At 40.6% G+C, this 18,327-nt stretch overlaps 1 protein-coding gene across 3 annotated transcripts in view; it reads right to left on the reverse strand.

Moving 5' to 3' along the window:
- P4HA1 (prolyl 4-hydroxylase subunit alpha 1) overlaps positions 1–18,327 on the reverse strand; it is a 71,264-nt gene that overhangs the window by 8,286 nt on the left and 44,651 nt on the right. The window contains exons 9-12 of one of the 3 annotated variants that reach the window (XM_074958981.1): positions 16,770–16,840; positions 9,290–9,389; positions 5,073–5,126; positions 2,157–2,222 (exon numbers count right to left, since the gene is read on the reverse strand). In XM_074958981.1, the coding sequence (XP_074815082.1) occupies positions 2,157–2,222; positions 5,073–5,126; positions 9,290–9,389; positions 16,770–16,840 (291 nt within the window). Of the gene's footprint in view, positions 1–2,156; positions 2,223–4,951; positions 5,006–5,072; positions 5,127–9,289; positions 9,390–15,617; positions 15,689–16,769; positions 16,841–18,327 lie in introns of all 3 variants that reach the window. The other 2 variants (XM_074958982.1, XM_074958979.1) reach the window with 2 other exon arrangements.

Genomic DNA, 18,327 nt, shown 5'->3' on the forward strand with positions numbered 1-18,327 from the left:
CTTTGTCCTATGAGCTGGAGCTAGAACTGGCTGATTCTTCTTCCTTCACAACTTCCCCTCTTGAACGGAAGATTTAGGTGGATCTAACTCCTCAGGACCTGTAGGCAAGGACTTACCTGACTTGGACCTATTTGGAGAGGGATACTTTCATTTTAAGGAAGATCTAGAAGGGATCTCTTATTCCCACAAGAATGCCCCTTATTTTGGTAAGAGGCAGTGGTTTTTGGGGCTTAGCGCTGTTATAGCCTCTGCTCTAGAATTTGTGCTCGTAGGGTCGTTGCCTACAGTCTGAGGCCACTGGAGGGGTGTCTCTCTTACTGGGATCTTATGGCCTTCTCCATGTGGTATTTCCTCACACGGCGCTCTCGTGCCTCAGGTTCGTGACAAAGGCTGCACTTGGTGATTGTGAGCCTCTAAGTAAAGGCAACGCTGGTGTTCATCACTGACTGAAGGAGCTGGGGCAGGAGACAGTTCTTAAACCCCAAGACGGAGTATAATCCTTCTCTGCAGGGAGAAGCTCCACAAGGCAGGAAGAAACTAAGCTAACTAGACTATAAACTCTAAGAAGCTAAGAATACTTAAACTATGTACAAATATAGATTGTATATTTGCAGATTCTGCAAAGATGGATTTGGACAGAGATTTCTGACTCAGGCCAAGTGCTGGGTAAGAGGGAGCTGATCTGCACCTCTCCTTATCTTCAGTTCGGAGCACAAGGAGAGGCATGGACCAATGGACAACTTCCTGCATGTGCCTGTTGGGACCGCTTGTTGCCAACTGGTAGAGGGCACAGGTGGTGCACAAGGATCCCCTGGGTCAAACAGATGCATAATAGTTCACAAAAAAGTTGTACCGTCTCTGAGACCAGTAGCCCAATGGTCATCAATCACTGCAAAATGTATGTATAGGTAATATTTAAGAAGTTACGTATTTATACTGAAAAGTATGTTTCAGTTATGTTCTTAAGGTATAAGAATTTGGGTTCTTAACTCAGGGCACCACGAGACAACAAGTCTTGCACAGGTTCCTTTCAGGCAGGAGGTAACAGACACTTCTCTCCCTGTCTGGTCATGCATATTGTGTATTTTCTGCCTCACACTGGAGGCTTATATACAGACTGAGCCAGGTGCCAGTTCAACAGTTATACAATCTATGGGAGAAAATCTGTAAGAAAAAACAAATCAGCAGGGTCTATGGGTGTGTGTTCTGTTTATGAATGAAGACTAAGAATAGGATTTGTATATCTGGGGAGGCAAAGAAACACTGAGTACTTCACCTCGGAGACAATCTGACAGCATGTCTCATGAAAACAGGATTACAGCCAAGACTGGCTGTAAAACACTACAAGGACTTTTGGTGAGCATAACTCTGCAAGAATCTATTTAATTAAGTCTAGGTTGTAGAATGCATGTTATGATTCTATTTTAAATGTAAGCCTTTTGCTTCCAGTACTACTACTTGCTATTACTTGAATCGCTATGTTTTGTTAAATAAACCTACTTGATTTCACTGTAAACATATTTAAGTGCTGTGTGAAGCGCAAAGGTGATGTGAGGTGGAATGGGTAAACTGGGGTGTACTACTTCTTTGGACACACCAAATCTGTAAATACCGCATGTCCAGCGGAAAAGGGAGTGAACACTCCAGGGAGATGCTTGGAAAGCCTGAGGGTTGTAGTGTGCTTATTGCTAAAATACAGAGTAATAATTGAACTAGCAATGCCTAGATGGAAGTGCTTGTGTTGATCTGGGTCAGGAGTTGCAGAGCTGACTCCTGCTATGTACAGAGAAGGCTTCCTTACATGAAGGACAGATGGTAGCGAAGTGCCTCACAACTTTGGGTATCTACAGGAAGTGTCAGACCTGTTAACTACCTTTCAGATTTAAAAAAAAAAAAAAAAAAAAAGCCTCAAGCACCTAAAGAAAAGAACTTCAAGGCTGTAAGTTTTCTTAATTTTTTTTTTTTTTTAAGTTGGCCTAATTTTAAAAAGGTACTCTTATTTACCACTGAGCAATTATTAGCTGCCTTTATTTGCAGATTACATAAATCAGAATCACTGAAATCACTCAAGTGCCTAAGATAAAGATGCGGAAATAGAAACTAACATTTTTGGCAGAAACAGTTTGTAATGATATGGCTAAAAATGTCTCACTTACATAAAACAACCAAGTAGCAATTCTGTTGCCTGTTCCCAATTCTTTAAAAGCATCTGGCTCATCTTTCTGTGAAAGAAAGCAACACACTGATTTAATAAAATGCTCATTATTTTAATCATGTAATTTGCACACCAGTGGACAGACAGCTGCAGTGCCAGCAAACAAACTCATGCAGAAAAAAAAATCAAAGAGCTTGGGACACAGAGCGCAAGGAAATTGTATATATTGGTTTATTTGTTAAATTTTTTCCTTTGCTAAAACTACTGAAATTAAAAGGTTCCAGCCCACATGACAAGTTGAAAATGTCCCTTTGTGTTTGTCTTAAAAATTAATATAACCCCTTCATAATCTAGGCCTTAAGTACTTGTCTAATTGTAACTGACAAGCACCTGAGTTTACACAAGGGAAATCTGCTCCTCACTGCCTCAGTTGAGTGAGAAGCAGGCTGAGGTCAGGACTTCCTTGGGGACATACCTCATTGGCTGCCTTTAACACATGCAGCAACCCTACCTCTATTTTGGCTCTTTTCCTGATTTTTAGCCTTCTCCCTTTTTCCATCTGCTTTTCCCTTTTCTGCCCCCATTCTTTATACTAGTGCACAAGTGACCCTTTGGTAGGGACTATACCTGCTAGTTACTGTATTTGCCCTTGTGCCATGATGCTGCTGCCAGTGCTATTTGGCTTTCTTAACTTTCACATTTTATACAGCTTAGATATTGAATTATCCAATTCTTAGTGTTACAGCTGCAATTTCTCAGAAGCAGGATGTCTGGCTCTAATTGCTGAAGCTGCTGATAAAATATGACCATGCATTAATTCATAAAATGTATATTCTGAGATGTATTATACAAAGATCAAAGCCTCTGTGTCATCAGCATGGATGCATGTCCTCTGGAATGGTGGTTGAAGCATCAAGGGACATATGAATCTTTAGCGCATCTGGCATTTAAATATCTTGCAACACTGGCTACAACAGTGCCATGAGAACACCTGTTCTCACTTTCAGGTGACACTGTAATTAAGAAGCGGGCAGCATTACCTCCTGTAAATGGAAACAAATTTGTTTCTCTTAGTGATTGGCTGAACAAGAAGTAGGACAGAGTGGACTTGTAGGCTCAAGTTCTACTTTTTTTTATTTTTGAATGCAAGGTTTTTTTCGTACATAACATTTGTAAGTTCAACTTTCATGATCATACAAGTACTGCAGAGCAATCTCTTATGTGAACTAAAAAAAACTTCACAGTGCAAATATTTGTAATAAATATAAAGAGCACTGTATACTTTTTATTCTGTTATAACTGAAATCAATTAGAAAATGTAGAAAATATCCAAACATATTTAAATAAAATAGCATTCTAGTGTTTAACAGCGTGATTAAAAAAATTGTGATTACTCACGCAATTAATCCTTTGACAGCCCTAATTTTAATGCAATTACTGAAGTTCAGCCAATCAAGAAGCCATGCCCACATTACTGATTTAATACTGAGTTAGCTAGAAAGCAACTAAAAAAAATAAATTTTGACTTCCTCCCTTCGTATGCCACAATGGCACTGCTATAACAAAGAGCTGCCCTAAAGAACATTTTTAAAACTGTATCCCTTGCATCACAAGAGGAACCATCCACACTGTGGGCCAGGAAACTCTTTCCTTCTGGTTGAGACGAATTACATATTCATCTGTGGGACATCTCCAATGCCTTCCCCCCGCACAATAACATCGTATATTTTTGTGTACTGGAGTCATTCTTTTTAGAAGCCATTATTTTAGAAATTAATTCATGCAGCTGAAAACAAACTGTTAATGATTTTCAATGTCTTTGATGACAGGACTTTTCATATTTGTTGGTTTTTGTTCACAGGACAATGTTAATCACACATAAAATGCCCATTAAACAACCAGCTGAAATGGCATTATTTCCAGTCATGTGAAATTCAGTTGGGGTAGGGAGAAGTGAGGCAATTCAAATTGTTTATCAAATAAGCAATAAACAAAAGCAGAGTTTGGGAGGGGAGGGAACATAAAAGGCTTTTGCGATCTCTTAATTTCTTTCTTTGGGCAATTAATTTTTTATGCAATTTATAAACCAGAAAAAGCAGTGGATTGATTTATGAGAATTTACTGCTAGTGAAAGGTGCTAAAACTCACAGCTCTGGGAAATGAAATTCTCTCTCCACGTTAAAGGTATAGCAATAGGCAGTAGCAAATGCACACTTCACCACACTGTCCAGACAATCCTGACCTGCAGGGACTCTCTCTAGAAAAGAGAAGATAATTAAGTCTCCAGGCCCATTCAGTTCCTGGCCTCTCTGAAGAGACTACGTAGGGGGGTGCAAATTGTGGTAATTTGTGTGAGTGAAAACCGTTGATTGAGACCACAACATCATTCTCCATATGCCACCAAAACAGACATCAGTAGTAATGACTTTGATTCACTGCAGACTTTGGTTCAACTTGCACCAGTGACTAAAGATTATTACATTGACTTTTCATTATTACAGTTCGCTGAGCCAGTCATACCTGGTCCATCTCCCATTTCTAAAATGGGGTTAATACCTTCAGTCTGAAAGAATTAGTCACCTCCCTCAATAAAATACTGTTTTACAGTTTGAAAGGAGATCTTACTGCTTCATAACGCCTGTTCAGTTGGTGGTTTACAGGGCTTTACCCATTAATATGGATTAGAAGAGCTAATAGGCTATGAAATTTAACACAAGTTAAAGAAAATATATTGTGCCATAGTCAACAGGCCTAGGCTTCAGTAGGTCATTTTTACCCCTCCACCTCTTTACTTGCCCGTGCAAAGTCAAAGTGGGGTTCATACTGTCCTCCCACTCCATAATTTGCCACCTGAAAAAGAGAAACACAGTGCATGTGAAGTAGAAAGCCGTGAAGGCAGAAAAGTAGAGGAACTTACCCTTCCAAAATCAAAATGAGGCTCGTACTGGCCTCCTACGCCGTAGTTGGCTACCTATAGTGAAAGGAGAAGCATAAAAATCTAATAAAGCAGTATATTATCTGGAGGAGAGAGAATGAATATTTGACTCCAGCCTGTACACTTAAAACTTTCATCTACAAAAAATTCGAAGTCATAAAAAATAAATCCCTCCCCTGTAGGGCATACCGTGAAATAACAAAGGGTTAAAACCTATTAAACCTACTCTCATGAATAGTTCCATTGATTTCAATGAATCAGACTACTCATGAGAATACAAGCAGGAGTTTAGCTCTGAGCTGAGAGTCTCGGGTTCATTTCTACAGCTATCTCATGATAGCATTTCAAACCCTAGAATAGGGGTTCTCAAGTTTTTTGGTGGCCCCGGAGTGCAGCCACCAACTCTTGTGGTGTTTTTCCTAAAATACTGAATTAAGTTTAGGAAAAAAAATAAATATGCACATATACATCTCAAAATTATTGTAATTTATTTAGGTGGGGTGGGGTGGTTGTTTTTTTGCAGACTCAGTAATAAAAACAATTTACACTTGTCTCTATTTTTTACTGGACCTAAACACAATAGAAACACAAATAAGGTGCTTTGCACGTTCTTTTCTTTTTCGGGTGGTTTTTTTCTTTTTAAAAGACTTGCTTGCTAGTAAGTCTGTTGCTGTGAAAAGTGATATTTGTATGTTAATATCACATTTCACAGCCTCCCACTCAGCTAGCTACTCAGTCTGCTGTGAAAAGTGACATTAACAAAACATACAAATATCACCTTTCATAGCAGACTTACTCAGCCCCAGCAAGCATGGGAACAAATTAAGCCCTAAATGGGGAGCCAGGGGTTATTGGGGGGTGAGCCCTGGGCAGATCCGCTGCATGGCCAGGGTTGGATCCCGGGGCCCAAGCCCCAATCCCACAGCCAGGGGATGGAGTCTGCTGCCGTGTGGTCGGAGAAGGCACCGGGGGCGATAAGTGGTAAGCCTGCCACCCAAGGCCAAAGCCCAGGGCCGGAGGAGGCAGCAGGGGCAACTGGGGGATGGGGAAAGAAGAGCCAGAAGAAAAGCCCCTGATGGCCTCATGCAGCCAAAGTGGCTACATCTGAGAAAATGCTGCCCTAGAGACAGCCAAATACATCTTCATTTTCTGTTATCCTGAATTAACTTTCCTGCACTCTTCTCCCATGCTAAGTCATATAGACACTTTAAATTGTATTTATACACAGACAGAATGTACATTAAGAAAGTCTATTGACTTGTACAATCCTTCTCTAAAATCCTGAAGGTGGTCAGGTCCAAGTATGATTTTTTAAAGATGCTGAGCATCTTCAGCTGTCAGACTCCTGAGCTGGGATGCTCGGCATCTTTGAAAAAAATCAGGTAATTAATCCTTCATGCAGTGTCAGACTAGCTCAGCAGCAGCAGAAGTGAATCCAAGACTATTTATGAGTTAGGACTCTGCAGCAGAGTCTGTTTTTGAAGTGAGAGCTCTAATATTTCACTCCACTGCAGTTACTTTACTGACTATCACAGCTGGAATCCTCTCTCCTTCAAATACTCCTGCATTGCACAGAGTATCAACACAGAGAGTCACCTTTTTGCATCCAATGAAGTGAGCTGTAGCCCACGAAAGCTTATGCTCACATAAATTTGTTAGTCTCTAAGGTGCCACAAGTACTCCTGTTCTTTTTGCGGATACAGACTAACACAGCTGCTACTCTGAAACCTTTTTGATACTACAGCTTCTGCAGTTCTGTTCAGAGAAATGTAAGAGCGATCATCTGTCCCTGCTTGTCTCTAGTCTATCAGTCATTTTGAGTAATGTTCCCCTCCTGTAATGGCTGTCTCTGTTTTATACCAAGAAGTTTATATCCAAGTCATAGATAAAATAGTAATTAGCTTCTATAAAAGACTTACAAAATTGTTCTTAACACATCCTTGTGTGTCACTCCAAATCACTTCCCCATCCTTTAACAGGAACTCTCCCTCTCAAACTAAGCTCTCCCTCAAACCAAGCTCAGTTTTGGATATTAGTAACCAGCCTGATCACATTTTCTCTTGTCCACTATATTACTGACTTCTATCTGCCACTTTATCCTACACAACACTCTAAAGCAGGGATGGGCAAACTTTTTGGCCCGAGGGCTACATCTGGGTATGAAAATTGTATGGCAGGCCATGAATGCTCACAAAATTGGGTTGGGGTGCAGGAGGGGATGCAGGCTCTGGCATGTGGATGGGAATGAGGGGTTTCAGGTGCAGGAAGGTGCTCCGGGCAGGGACTGAGCGGTTTGGAGGATGGGAGGGGGAATCAGGGCTGGGGCAGGGGGTCGGGGCACAGGAGGGGGTCAGGGGTGCAGGCTCCAGGTGGCACTTACCTCAAGCAGCTCCCGGAAGCAGCGACATGTCCCCCCTCTGTCTCCTACGCAGAGGCTCAGACACCCTGTGCGCAGGTGCCGCCCCTGCAGCTCCCACTGGCCGCAGTTCCTGACCAATGAGATCTGCGGGGGCAGTGCCTGTGCAACGAGCCCCCTGGCTGCCCCTAAACATTGGAATTGGAAGGGGGACACATCGCTGCTTCTGGTAGCTGTGGCACGTGTGCGCAGAGTGGCCCCCCCATTCCGCTCCAGTGCGGGAGCAGGGCAAGCCCCACACCCCTCTCTCCAGCGGGAGCTCAAGGGCTGGATTAAATGAGGTGGCAAGTCAGATATGGCCCGCGGGTCGTAGTTTGCCCACCCCTGCTCTAAAGAGCTCTCTATTCTGAGCTGGATGCCTGGGCATTTTATCCTCATGTGAACTTTGTTTAGGGTGGCAAGCCTGGTTTCATAATCAGCAGTCACACTTTCTACGTCTTAATCAGAGAATCGTAGGACTGGAAGGGACCTCGAGCAGTCTTCTAGTCCAGTCCCCTGCACTTAAGGAAGTATTATCTAGACCATCCCTGACAGGATGTTTGGAGATTTTTAAGAGCAGGTTAGACAATGACGGAGATTCCACAACTTCCCTAGGCAATTTATTCCAGTGCTTAATCAGCCTGTTAGAAAGTTTTTCCTAATGTCCAACATAAACTGCCCTTGCTGCAACTTAAGTCCATTGCTTCTTGTCCTATCCTCAGGAGTTAAAGAACAGTTTTTCTCTCCCTCCTCCTTGTAACCACCTTTTATGTACTTGAAAATTGTTCTGTACTCCCTCAGTCTTCTCTTCTCCAGACTAAACAAACTCAGTTTTTTCAACCTTCCCTTGTTTGCTGTACCTTTAATCATTTTTTGTTCCTCTTCTTTGGACTTTCTCCAGTTTGCCCACATCTTTCCTGAAATGTGGCACCCATACTAGATACAATATACTCCAGTTGAGGCCTAATCAGCATGGAGTAGAGTGGAAGAATTACTGCTTGTGTCTTGCTTACAACACCCCTGCTAATGCAGGCCAGAATCAGGTTTGCTTTTTTTTTTGCAACAGTGTTAACATTTACTGCCATTCACATTAAGTGTAAGATGTGATGCTTCCACGTTGATAAATTAAGACCCCAAATCCCGCAGGCACAGCCTACTGCAACTACTGAATTTATTTAATTCACTTAAAATATACACGTGCAGTCACAATCTTCCCCATGTCTAACAATGCTGATGAATTAAGGATAAAGTCCTCAATCAGTTTCCTGAGACTTTCTAATCTTGAGATGGATTCAGAGAAAAACAACCCATTCCCTTAAATATCAGTCAAAACCAGTATTTCTCTAGAGACCGTTCCCACGAAAATTTGAGCTACCATCAGAAAACCTGGTTTTATTGCTGGCAATAAAAAAGTTTTCTAAACAAAAAACCTCACTCATGTTAAAGAGCAGAAATTTCAACTGTTCTCTACTTCCCTCCAGGTTCTAAGTCAAACTCAGCCCTGGGACAAGCAGGTGTTGCTCCACTGAAAATGGAATTGGATCCCCTCTATACCAAGACTGAATTTGGCTCAGTTACTCAACTTAAACAACAAGGCATTGATGTTCTTCCCATATTGACTAGGCCTGACTTTCAGTAACACCTGAAGGAGTTGAGTGCACACCAAAGAAGAAGCCTCTGCATATATCCCCCAAAGCAGCTGTCTGAAGACTACATGGATGTCTGCTGTTCAGTAGATTTTAAAGTCCATTTAATTCAAACCAAAGTCTGGTGTGACTAGTTACTGAAATCCTCATTTACACACCTGTAGTTCCTCTGCTGTGGAAACATCCAGTCCTGTTAGGTCCTGTATCCTCAGGTTAATGCGAGATACCACAGGGCTTTCATATCCAGACAACCAGGCACTAAATTAAAAAAGGAAAATGATTTGCTAGTAACATACCACAAGCTTGTGTTATAAGTGGAACAGAGTTTTATAATTTCTAAAATGTGCATAAAGACTTAGAGCCATCTGTAGACAATTGTTTAGGCTAATACTATAATTACTGGCATTGCCAGGTCCCACATTTGTGAGGCTTCTCTTACCAGAGATGACCTTTGTAACTTTGGTAATATCAGCGTCTTGAATAAGGCACCTAGTTTCTATAAGGGGCTAGGAAGTGATCAAAGGAACCATATTTAAACTTTTTAAACGAGGTAAGTTACTTTCCAATACTATTTGGCCAGCTGGGGTGAACAGGACTAAAAACTGTATTCCATTATTTTATGTCAGGTTCTAACAATAATTTTGAACAAGCTTGCAAACACAAGTTTTGCCCTGTCTATTCTGAACAGCCAATCCATGGTAGGAACTTATGCAGTCGAAGCAGTGTTTAAACATGGACCCTTATCTCTGTTTTTGGCTCAGCGTACACAGGACTATGGTGATTGCAACTCCACTCTCCCAAACACTATCCTCTCAGGTTATACAGATTTGTGATTTCCACACTCTCCCTCACTTCTTTCTTGCTTGCTTTAACAACAATGAAACTTCACTGACAAGTCTTCCATTATCAGACAGACAATGAAATAAATAGGGCAATTCACATCCCTCAGACCTATTTTTTCCAGACATACTGCACTGACATTTGATTTCATATTTTAATGCTTTCTCTGCAACTATAAGGACTAGAGACGTAACATTTTTAAAAAGAAAGTAGAAATTCTAAAGAATAAGAGGAGTGCCTTAAAATAAATAAATAAATAAAAGGTAGGGGTAGGAGGGACTGGGTTGTCAACCCATCTCAATCAAAGCCCTGTTTGGACAGCTGCTTTAATTTCCCCTGTAACCATGTGTTCCCATGAAAGAGGAAGAAAGGCACTAGAGAACTGTGGCAAAGGGACTACCTCCATATTCCAAGCATAACAGCATAGATCCACATAAAGCACAGTCCAAATGTTTATGCAGTGAGCAATACTACACTAGCTTTACTGTAGCTGTCCTCTTTTTAAATAAAACAGGAACAATTTTTTGTGGGCTCTCAAGATAAACATCTATTTTCAGAAGGGCTTCTGGAGAATAGAATATGAAATGGTCAAAGTTTCCCCATCTTCCCCCATTGGTGGCGAGAGCAAAGTATATTTAAAAACGAAAAAATTTGAATACACGAAAAAGGTATTTTAATTTCTCTCCTCCTTGTTCAGGAATTCTTACCAGAACAGCTTGTAGAATATTCAGTATTTAGCAAATAGTTCTGCTTTAGTTGAGTAAGCAAATATTACCCAGTATCATTTTTTAAATATTCTCCAGCTTCCTAAAAAGGTCAGCCTCAAAGTCCTGAAAATGATTTTAGAATTTTGCTACCTTTAAATGATGATGTTTCAAACTTGGAACCAAGAGCTTCCTTTGCAATTAAGATACTTTGGGGAAAAAATTAGTTCAGACAGAAATAAAACAGGTGCAGAAATAACTGATACTATGTAAGCCTTCAGTATGAATCCGCTGTCTTCATCCAGACACAGACTACTGAACCAATGTATCATTTTGCAGGTATGGAGAAGACAAATCACGTTATCCCGTTTGTTACGTCCATTCTTGAAAGTCATGCAATGTAAAAATAGCGACTGTATTCAAATGTAATGATTTAACTTGAGTATTACCGACTAATGCAGCAGGGCTCAAACTTCGTGTCATCACAACTGAGCCCGTCTACTGGACCATTTCCCTTAGCCCTCATGAACATATAACAATCCTGATGCGTCTCCAGCAATATGACTTCTTTTTCTCTAGTCCCTTTTTTCTTCCTCTTTGCATATGCTACCCAGCCATCTTTTCCTCTTCTTTTTCTTCACCAGAGAGTCCTCTCTCGTGTACAACACGAAACACTGGTGACTCTGGTCCCTTGGTGTTTACAACCTTTTTATGTGATAACTCCTCCTAGCTGCACAGCTAACTCCCTGTATCATCTTTGCAATGAAAAGTTTAGATACCTATAAAAGCAGTGGGAAACTAGAAGCCCACAACACTTGAACACCAGTGCCCACAGACCAATCTGAGAACCAGTGAACTGGCAAATCAGTATGTACGTTGGTTCAAAGGTTTATAACAATTTTTCACCTACTAACATCAGTGTATTTTTACATACCTGTTCTTTTAAAAGCCCCAGAACGCCCCACACCAAGAGAAGCAGCAAAACACGTTCCTACAACACCTGGTACTGACACAGGTTACAGAATCTCCAAGGGCAAACATGAAATCTGTTTAAATATTCACCATGCACAGAACAGTACGTAAATGCAGTCCATCTCAAAATGAGGACTTCAGCACACTGGGAGTATTTATAAAAATACTTTTAAACAATTGTTAGCATAAGAAAGTGTTAAAAGCAGACTATCCTCATTCTGTTTGGAATGAACAAGAAGGAAAGGAAGAGGAATGTGTGCATATGAAGCATTTCCCACAACAGCCAATTATACACTGCATATTGAAAATTAAAACCCCAGAACATGCAACACTGTCCTCAGAAAGGCACTGTAACAACAATACACAAAAAAACACCACAATAAGACCATTTTGTTACTATCAGGCTATGCCATCACGCCCAATTCAATCCGTACTTGCTAGAAGTCACTATTCAACTCTACCAAGTAGCTTTCACCTCCCTCTTGAGTACAAAAGAAGACAGGTGGTCTAGTGGTTAGGACTAGATTCAACTCAAGTTCAATGCCCTGCTCCACCACAGACTTCCACAGGCAATTCAGTCTGTCTGTGTTACAGTACCCCTTTCGTAAAATGGGGAAAACAGAACCTGCCTACTTCACACAAGTGGTGGGAGGATAAATACCATAGAGTCTGAGGCACTCAAGCATTTATTTAGCCCCCAGTTACCATAGCGTATAAGATAGAAGGGGCAGTAGTGGGGGGGGATGATCTTGCATCTTCATATTTGCCAGAACTGAGACAGCTTTCTGGGTCTGGCAGTTGTTTCCTGACCACAGCCGTGTGACACAGAACAGAAGGAAGCAGATGATCCAGATAAAGCAAACTTTTGTGAAGAAAGACTATGAAGCATCAGTCTTATTTCTGGTAAAACAGCATCATACATACTTTGGAAGAGTAACTTGGCAGTGAAAGCTACTTGGTAGAGTTGAATAATGACTTCTAGAAAGACATTTGGCACAAGTTGTCACCCATAAGCATCACTGAGTCTACTTCCTCAGTTCCTATCACAGCTCAGGAGGATTTGCGTACTCCTAGCTCTAGATTGATTTTCCAGCACCAACTAGCCTCTGGTAGTTCTCTAAGCCTCTAGTGCAAAAGTTCTCAAGCTTCATTGCATCACAACCTCCTTCTGACAACAAATTTACTAAATGACAGGGGGGAGGAGGGGTTTCACCACCTTGAGTGGAGGGAGAGGGGGCCCGAGCCACCCTGGGTGGGGGTGGAGCTTGGGCTTCATCTCTAAGTCCCAGCAAGTCTGTGCTGATCCTGGTGACCCTATTAAAATGGGGTCGTGACCTACTTTGCAGTCCTGACCCCAGATTGAGAACCGCTGCTCTAGTAAGCTCCACTGGCTTTTATCATGCATATGAAGAGGTTCCTCCAGAACTGCAACTTCCAGCAGGATTTGTCTATCTGCCCTTCAGGAATACGAGCCCATCTGTATCATCCATTTTTGCTGCTGGTCTCAACTTTTGTTCTCCATGGGTATTAAAAAAAAGTCAGTCAGTCTAAGGGAGCTGTTCTGTCTATCTCTTGCAGAGCTCACTATCAAAGCAGCCAAGGTAGGTATGTACAGTGAGGGCTGCTCCACAGGGACAGAAATTCTCCACTTGAAAAACTTCATTTCACTTGCTCCACCACCCTTCTCTCACACAAACCTGAAGACATTTTTCCACTGGTAATTGCACTATAGGATTAGTTTCAGAGTAGCAGCCGTGTTAGTCTGTATCCGCAAAAAGAAAAGGAGTACTTGTGGCACCTTAGAGACTAACAAATTTATTTGAGCATAAGCTTTTGTGATTATAGGATTAGTAATCAGTTAGAAAATTGTGCTCAACTAGCTGAACTATTCAAGTGTGGATTTAAGGATCAGAGCAGCTCTTGTGAAATGCATGCCAGGCTCTTGCCCTTCAGTGTAACTTTTCCTTCAACTTCTACTAGCCAGAAAACAATTTCACTCATTAGAAGTATCATTATGCTTCAAGTGAACATTACAGACAGGTAACCTTACATCGAAAAGACTATCATCCACATTAAGAGGAGCTTTTTTTTCCTGGTGGAAAATAATTCTTTTGAAACCCCTTTTACTTGTGAAGCCCACAAGCATTTTTCCATTTTACTTTAAGAGGGAATCATAGGGAAGCTAACATAGGACTTCAAGTTTTCTTTGTGCCACTTCAAAAAGCCAAAATTCTTAGAGATTCCCTGAAGGATAGAGAGGTCTAGTTATCATTGCTGCCACCATCAGAACATAACATTTAGCCTCTCCCCTTCAGAAGCTCTTCATGTACAGCATGATCTGTACACCTGAATTAGAAACATTCTGCCACACTGTATTTTACATAAAATATTTTATGAAGCTTTTGAAATCCACACTGGTGGATATTTGACATTTTCTCAACTTGAAAATTAAAAAAAAATTGGGAAATGGATGTCTGACCTTATTACAAATGAACAGTTAAAAACTGCAATTACATTTACTCCCCTTCCTTAACATTTCTAGTCACTTCTTAAAAGGTTGACTATAACCTACTCATTGGCTTTGTTATGAGATATATAAAATACAACATTACTAACATTTTTACATACTAAGGATGGTCTAAATACACTTCCTTTAGAGAAAGAGCAGTGATTAAAATAAAAGCAGAGGCTGATATTCCTGAAGAGTAAACACTAACCTCGTATGCTACGGATTCTAACTGGCTGCCTCAAAAACCACTAGTTTCCTTGAAAGCTGTGTCAAACTGTCTGGATATATTCTTGTACTGCATACAGCAAGGCTTGACATACCTCTTCACGCAGCTGGCAACATGCCCCTGTTAACACAGTCTGCCACGTACTGCTGAGTGACCAGTACTCTCCTCATAGAGGAATGCTGTAATTTAGAAGGGCAATGACTAGGAAAGAATGCCTGCAATGTTTGGAGTGGGGAAGCAGCCATCTATTTTAAAAAAACAAACAAACACACAACCCAGGAAATAGAGCATATCGTTTCTGGTTTTCAGTAGTAAGGATTTATCTGGAATCCAAACCAGCTCAGTCAAAAAGCCCTAAGAGGAGGATATTTCCTCAACAAGTCTATTTACTACCAATCCTTTTGGAACAGAATTTCTAATAATCTAGTATTTAATTAGTAGTAGTCTTCTTGTTCATAAGGATTCTAAACTCACTGCTCACATAACTAACTAAAAGCTAATGGTTTTTGTGGCAGGGGGAGAATATTTCAGAAATTTTACATCTCTGTAAACCCAATTCATTTTTACCCCTTTTTAAAAAACACTATTCAAATGTTGAGGTTAAAACTATGACAAAAACCCTTTAATGACAGTTTCATTTGTTCAAAAGATAATTTAATCAAACAAAATGTGGCTCTAATATTTTCCAATGAATGCTGGATTTTATATTAAATCAACTAGCAGAGTAAATGCACAACTAGTTAGTGTTGTGATAAACAAACAATAAACAAAGAATTTTTGAACTAAAGTTCTCAAGCTCTCTAACTCATGCTGTTGTTGCTATTCATTATAACAAATCTCAAGTGCTTAATTTTAAACATATATTGGTACAATGGTACAAATAACAAGTGCAGTCCTTTCTGAATTTTAGTTTAGGTGGGAATCTTCCCATTTTTTTTAGCAGGTTTTTAGTATGCTATTTGTGTTATTCAGGACCATGCAGACAGAAAAGCAGTAGCAGCTTTCCTTTTAGCTAGCAGGAATGCTTTAAAACGTCCTATTTAAGCAGCCCATTTGCAACAATACGTGCCAGGTAATTTTTAGGCCACCTCATCTCTTCTAAATAGAAATGAGCACAAGAAACAAATATGTATAATCTTCCCTCATCCCAGATTTGCAACTAGAAGATTTAACATGTTAGCTACAGAACAGATTTCCTAGGTGTTAGATATACCTTTGGAACACATTCCCCTTACCTCTTAGAGACTCTGTAATGTGCTGTGGTCAGTTTCCCAGTCTGAGGGTCATGTACAGTAGCCCGGCTCAGCTACAAAAAGAGAAAGGACAAGGGCTTACTCTGATAGCAGGCTTCTTTTTGACAAGCCACAGGTGATTGGAAGGGTTTCCGATTGGTCTGGATGGTATGCAATGCTCTCAGATCAGCAGCAGTATTTAGAAGGGAGACAGTAGCTGCAGCTGCCATTTCCAAAATGAAGAATTGGGTGGACAAATTTGGTTAGAATGTCCTTTCACTTTTTTCTTTTCTCTTTTTTTTTTTTTTAAAAACTAGAGACTTTCTGCAAATAGTTCATAGTGCTGAGTTTCAAAGAAAATTCCTCTGTATCCAGAAGTTTAATGTTCTTTTCTTGTTTTTGTTAAATGCTGAAGAACAGGATTTTTGTGAGGAAAACAAAACAGCTAATGGAGGACTGGACCTTTACTATGCAGCTCCTAAAGACATCTTTTGGAGAGGTGCAAATGCGAAGACATTATCAAACTTTTTTCAGAAAACAAAACAACTCAAGTTCACAAATCTGCAGTGCTTTTTAGCAAAGTGGAGAGAACTTGGAAGCCGGTAAAGAAAAAAAATACTGCTGCTTTCTTCAAGGTTTGAGTTAGGAGGCAGCCACAAAACAAACAAGACAGACTGGAGGAAGACAGATTATCTTGGACAATTGTATTTTATATGACTAATGAACAAATGCTTCTGCATGCCAATGCAACTGTTATGCAGGATAATGTGACTCCACTTCTGAATGCAAGGGATCCTCAGAGTCTGCCAGATTTAGCAAAGAGAACAATGACAAATTTTTGTTGGCATATGTGGTCAGGGAAATCACGTATAAGGGAACCTCCACTGAGTTTTTGCACCTGTGCACGTTCTATGCACCTGCACAAAATACTATTTGAAAAAAGGAATATTAGCTAAAACGGCAAAAAACAGAACTTCTAGTTAGAGGAAAAGACTGAGAAACTCAGCAGTAACAGCCTGTTACAATATCTGTACATATTAAAGAGATGGTCTAGAAAGTCTAAAGTATGTTTTTAGACCACCTCTCTATCCCTGAATGAGCAGAGAACAAGCACTCATTACAGGCTCAGAATGTTTGGTGTACGAAGTCTCTTACCTTTTGCTAATTCTGTAATGTGCCGTCTCCAAGACTCCCGTTATGGGGTTTGAAATGGTGGCTCGCCTCAGCTGTGAAGCGAACCAATCAGAATAGTTGCATTACAAAGTAAATATCGCATCACATTAATCCGACCATTCAGAAACCTACAGAGGGGAAAAAAATTTCCACACAAGCCATGCACTTCATCCAATCAGTTTCCATTGTGGTGTTTTACACGTTTTATAGCAGAAAGAGTATGTGTGTGGTGGCGAAGGTGGGGAAACCTCTAACACGAATAAAAAGGAGATACTTCAGTTCCTTCTTAGAGAAGAGGGAGCGAATGAGTGGTACATTTTTTTCTAGAAGCAATACTCCAGTTTCTGGGGAGCAACAAGAGCGAGCTGGTTAGATAAGTAAAGCTATTTCCTGTAACATCTTTCAACTCCTTTCAACTGCTGGAAGTTATACAGCATGTATGTCAAAGATGTACAACTCTTGCTTTGTTAATGATATACGGTACATCCAGGATGCACTTTAGAGTTTAATCATCAATAAGGAACACACTGAGTAAAAGTTTTAACCGTGGAGGTGGGGGGGGGGGGGGGGGACCGGGGACCATGAAGGAAACCTTACCTCAGAATCTGAAAAATATCTCTAACTTATTATCTGCATTAGTTGATTGAATAATTGATCTGTGTTTTGCACTCTGTTCCAGAATGCAGACCCATCAGCTACACCATGATCACAAATCATGTGAAATACTCCCCATGTTTTTGATCATCCAAAAATAAGACTTTGGACGAAGACTGTTCTAGGGCCTCTCTTCTCCAACCAACACACTGCACCATTGTCAAGTAATTTGCTTCCATCCCATTTTAGTCAGTGTCCCGTTCTGCTCCATTCCCACAAAATCTGTTTCTGCCATACGGAGTCATGGCAACACCACAAGCAAACTGCATGTTGCTACTGCACATTCAGCTACTATACAGTGACTCATAATTGGGAAAGTTTCAGTTGCAATGCTCCAGCATTAGAAGCACTAGAAGGTCATTGACAGACTGCATTATGGTGACTCCAGGCCAAGGAGGGTTTATTGAGTACTGTGTGTCACAATCTGGGCAAGTGTTTTACTACTAGTTTTTATTTTGCAATAAAGGCTCAAAGCATCTCAGACCTTATTGATCTAAACAAAGAATCAGGGAATCCCTTAATCTGCACTGTTCTCACCCCATTTTGTCCCATGGGTAAAGTAGCTGGATCATTGCACACAGCCTACTACTCAAAAGCAGACAGACAGTCTCGAAAGACTGAATTAAGCTTTTCTCATGCCAGCTGATGACAAAGGAGCAGAAGACTGGGTAGTGATTACACACCCTTTCACTTCTAGACTCTAAGACTTCTGTGACACTCCCAATAGCTGGAATACAAGAGATGAACTTTCAACCTCAAAACATAGTCTCATGCAGCATCAACCACTGAACTCTGCAATGTCTAGGCTTTAAGTTTGAATGTTCCACATTTTTCAATGCAAGATATTAGTACCCGAAATTGGCACAGCTTTGTAACAGGCTGAACA

Source organism: Natator depressus, chromosome 7, assembly GCF_965152275.1.
Source record: "Natator depressus isolate rNatDep1 chromosome 7, rNatDep2.hap1, whole genome shotgun sequence".
Lineage (NCBI taxonomy): Eukaryota > Metazoa > Chordata > Testudines > Cheloniidae > Natator > Natator depressus.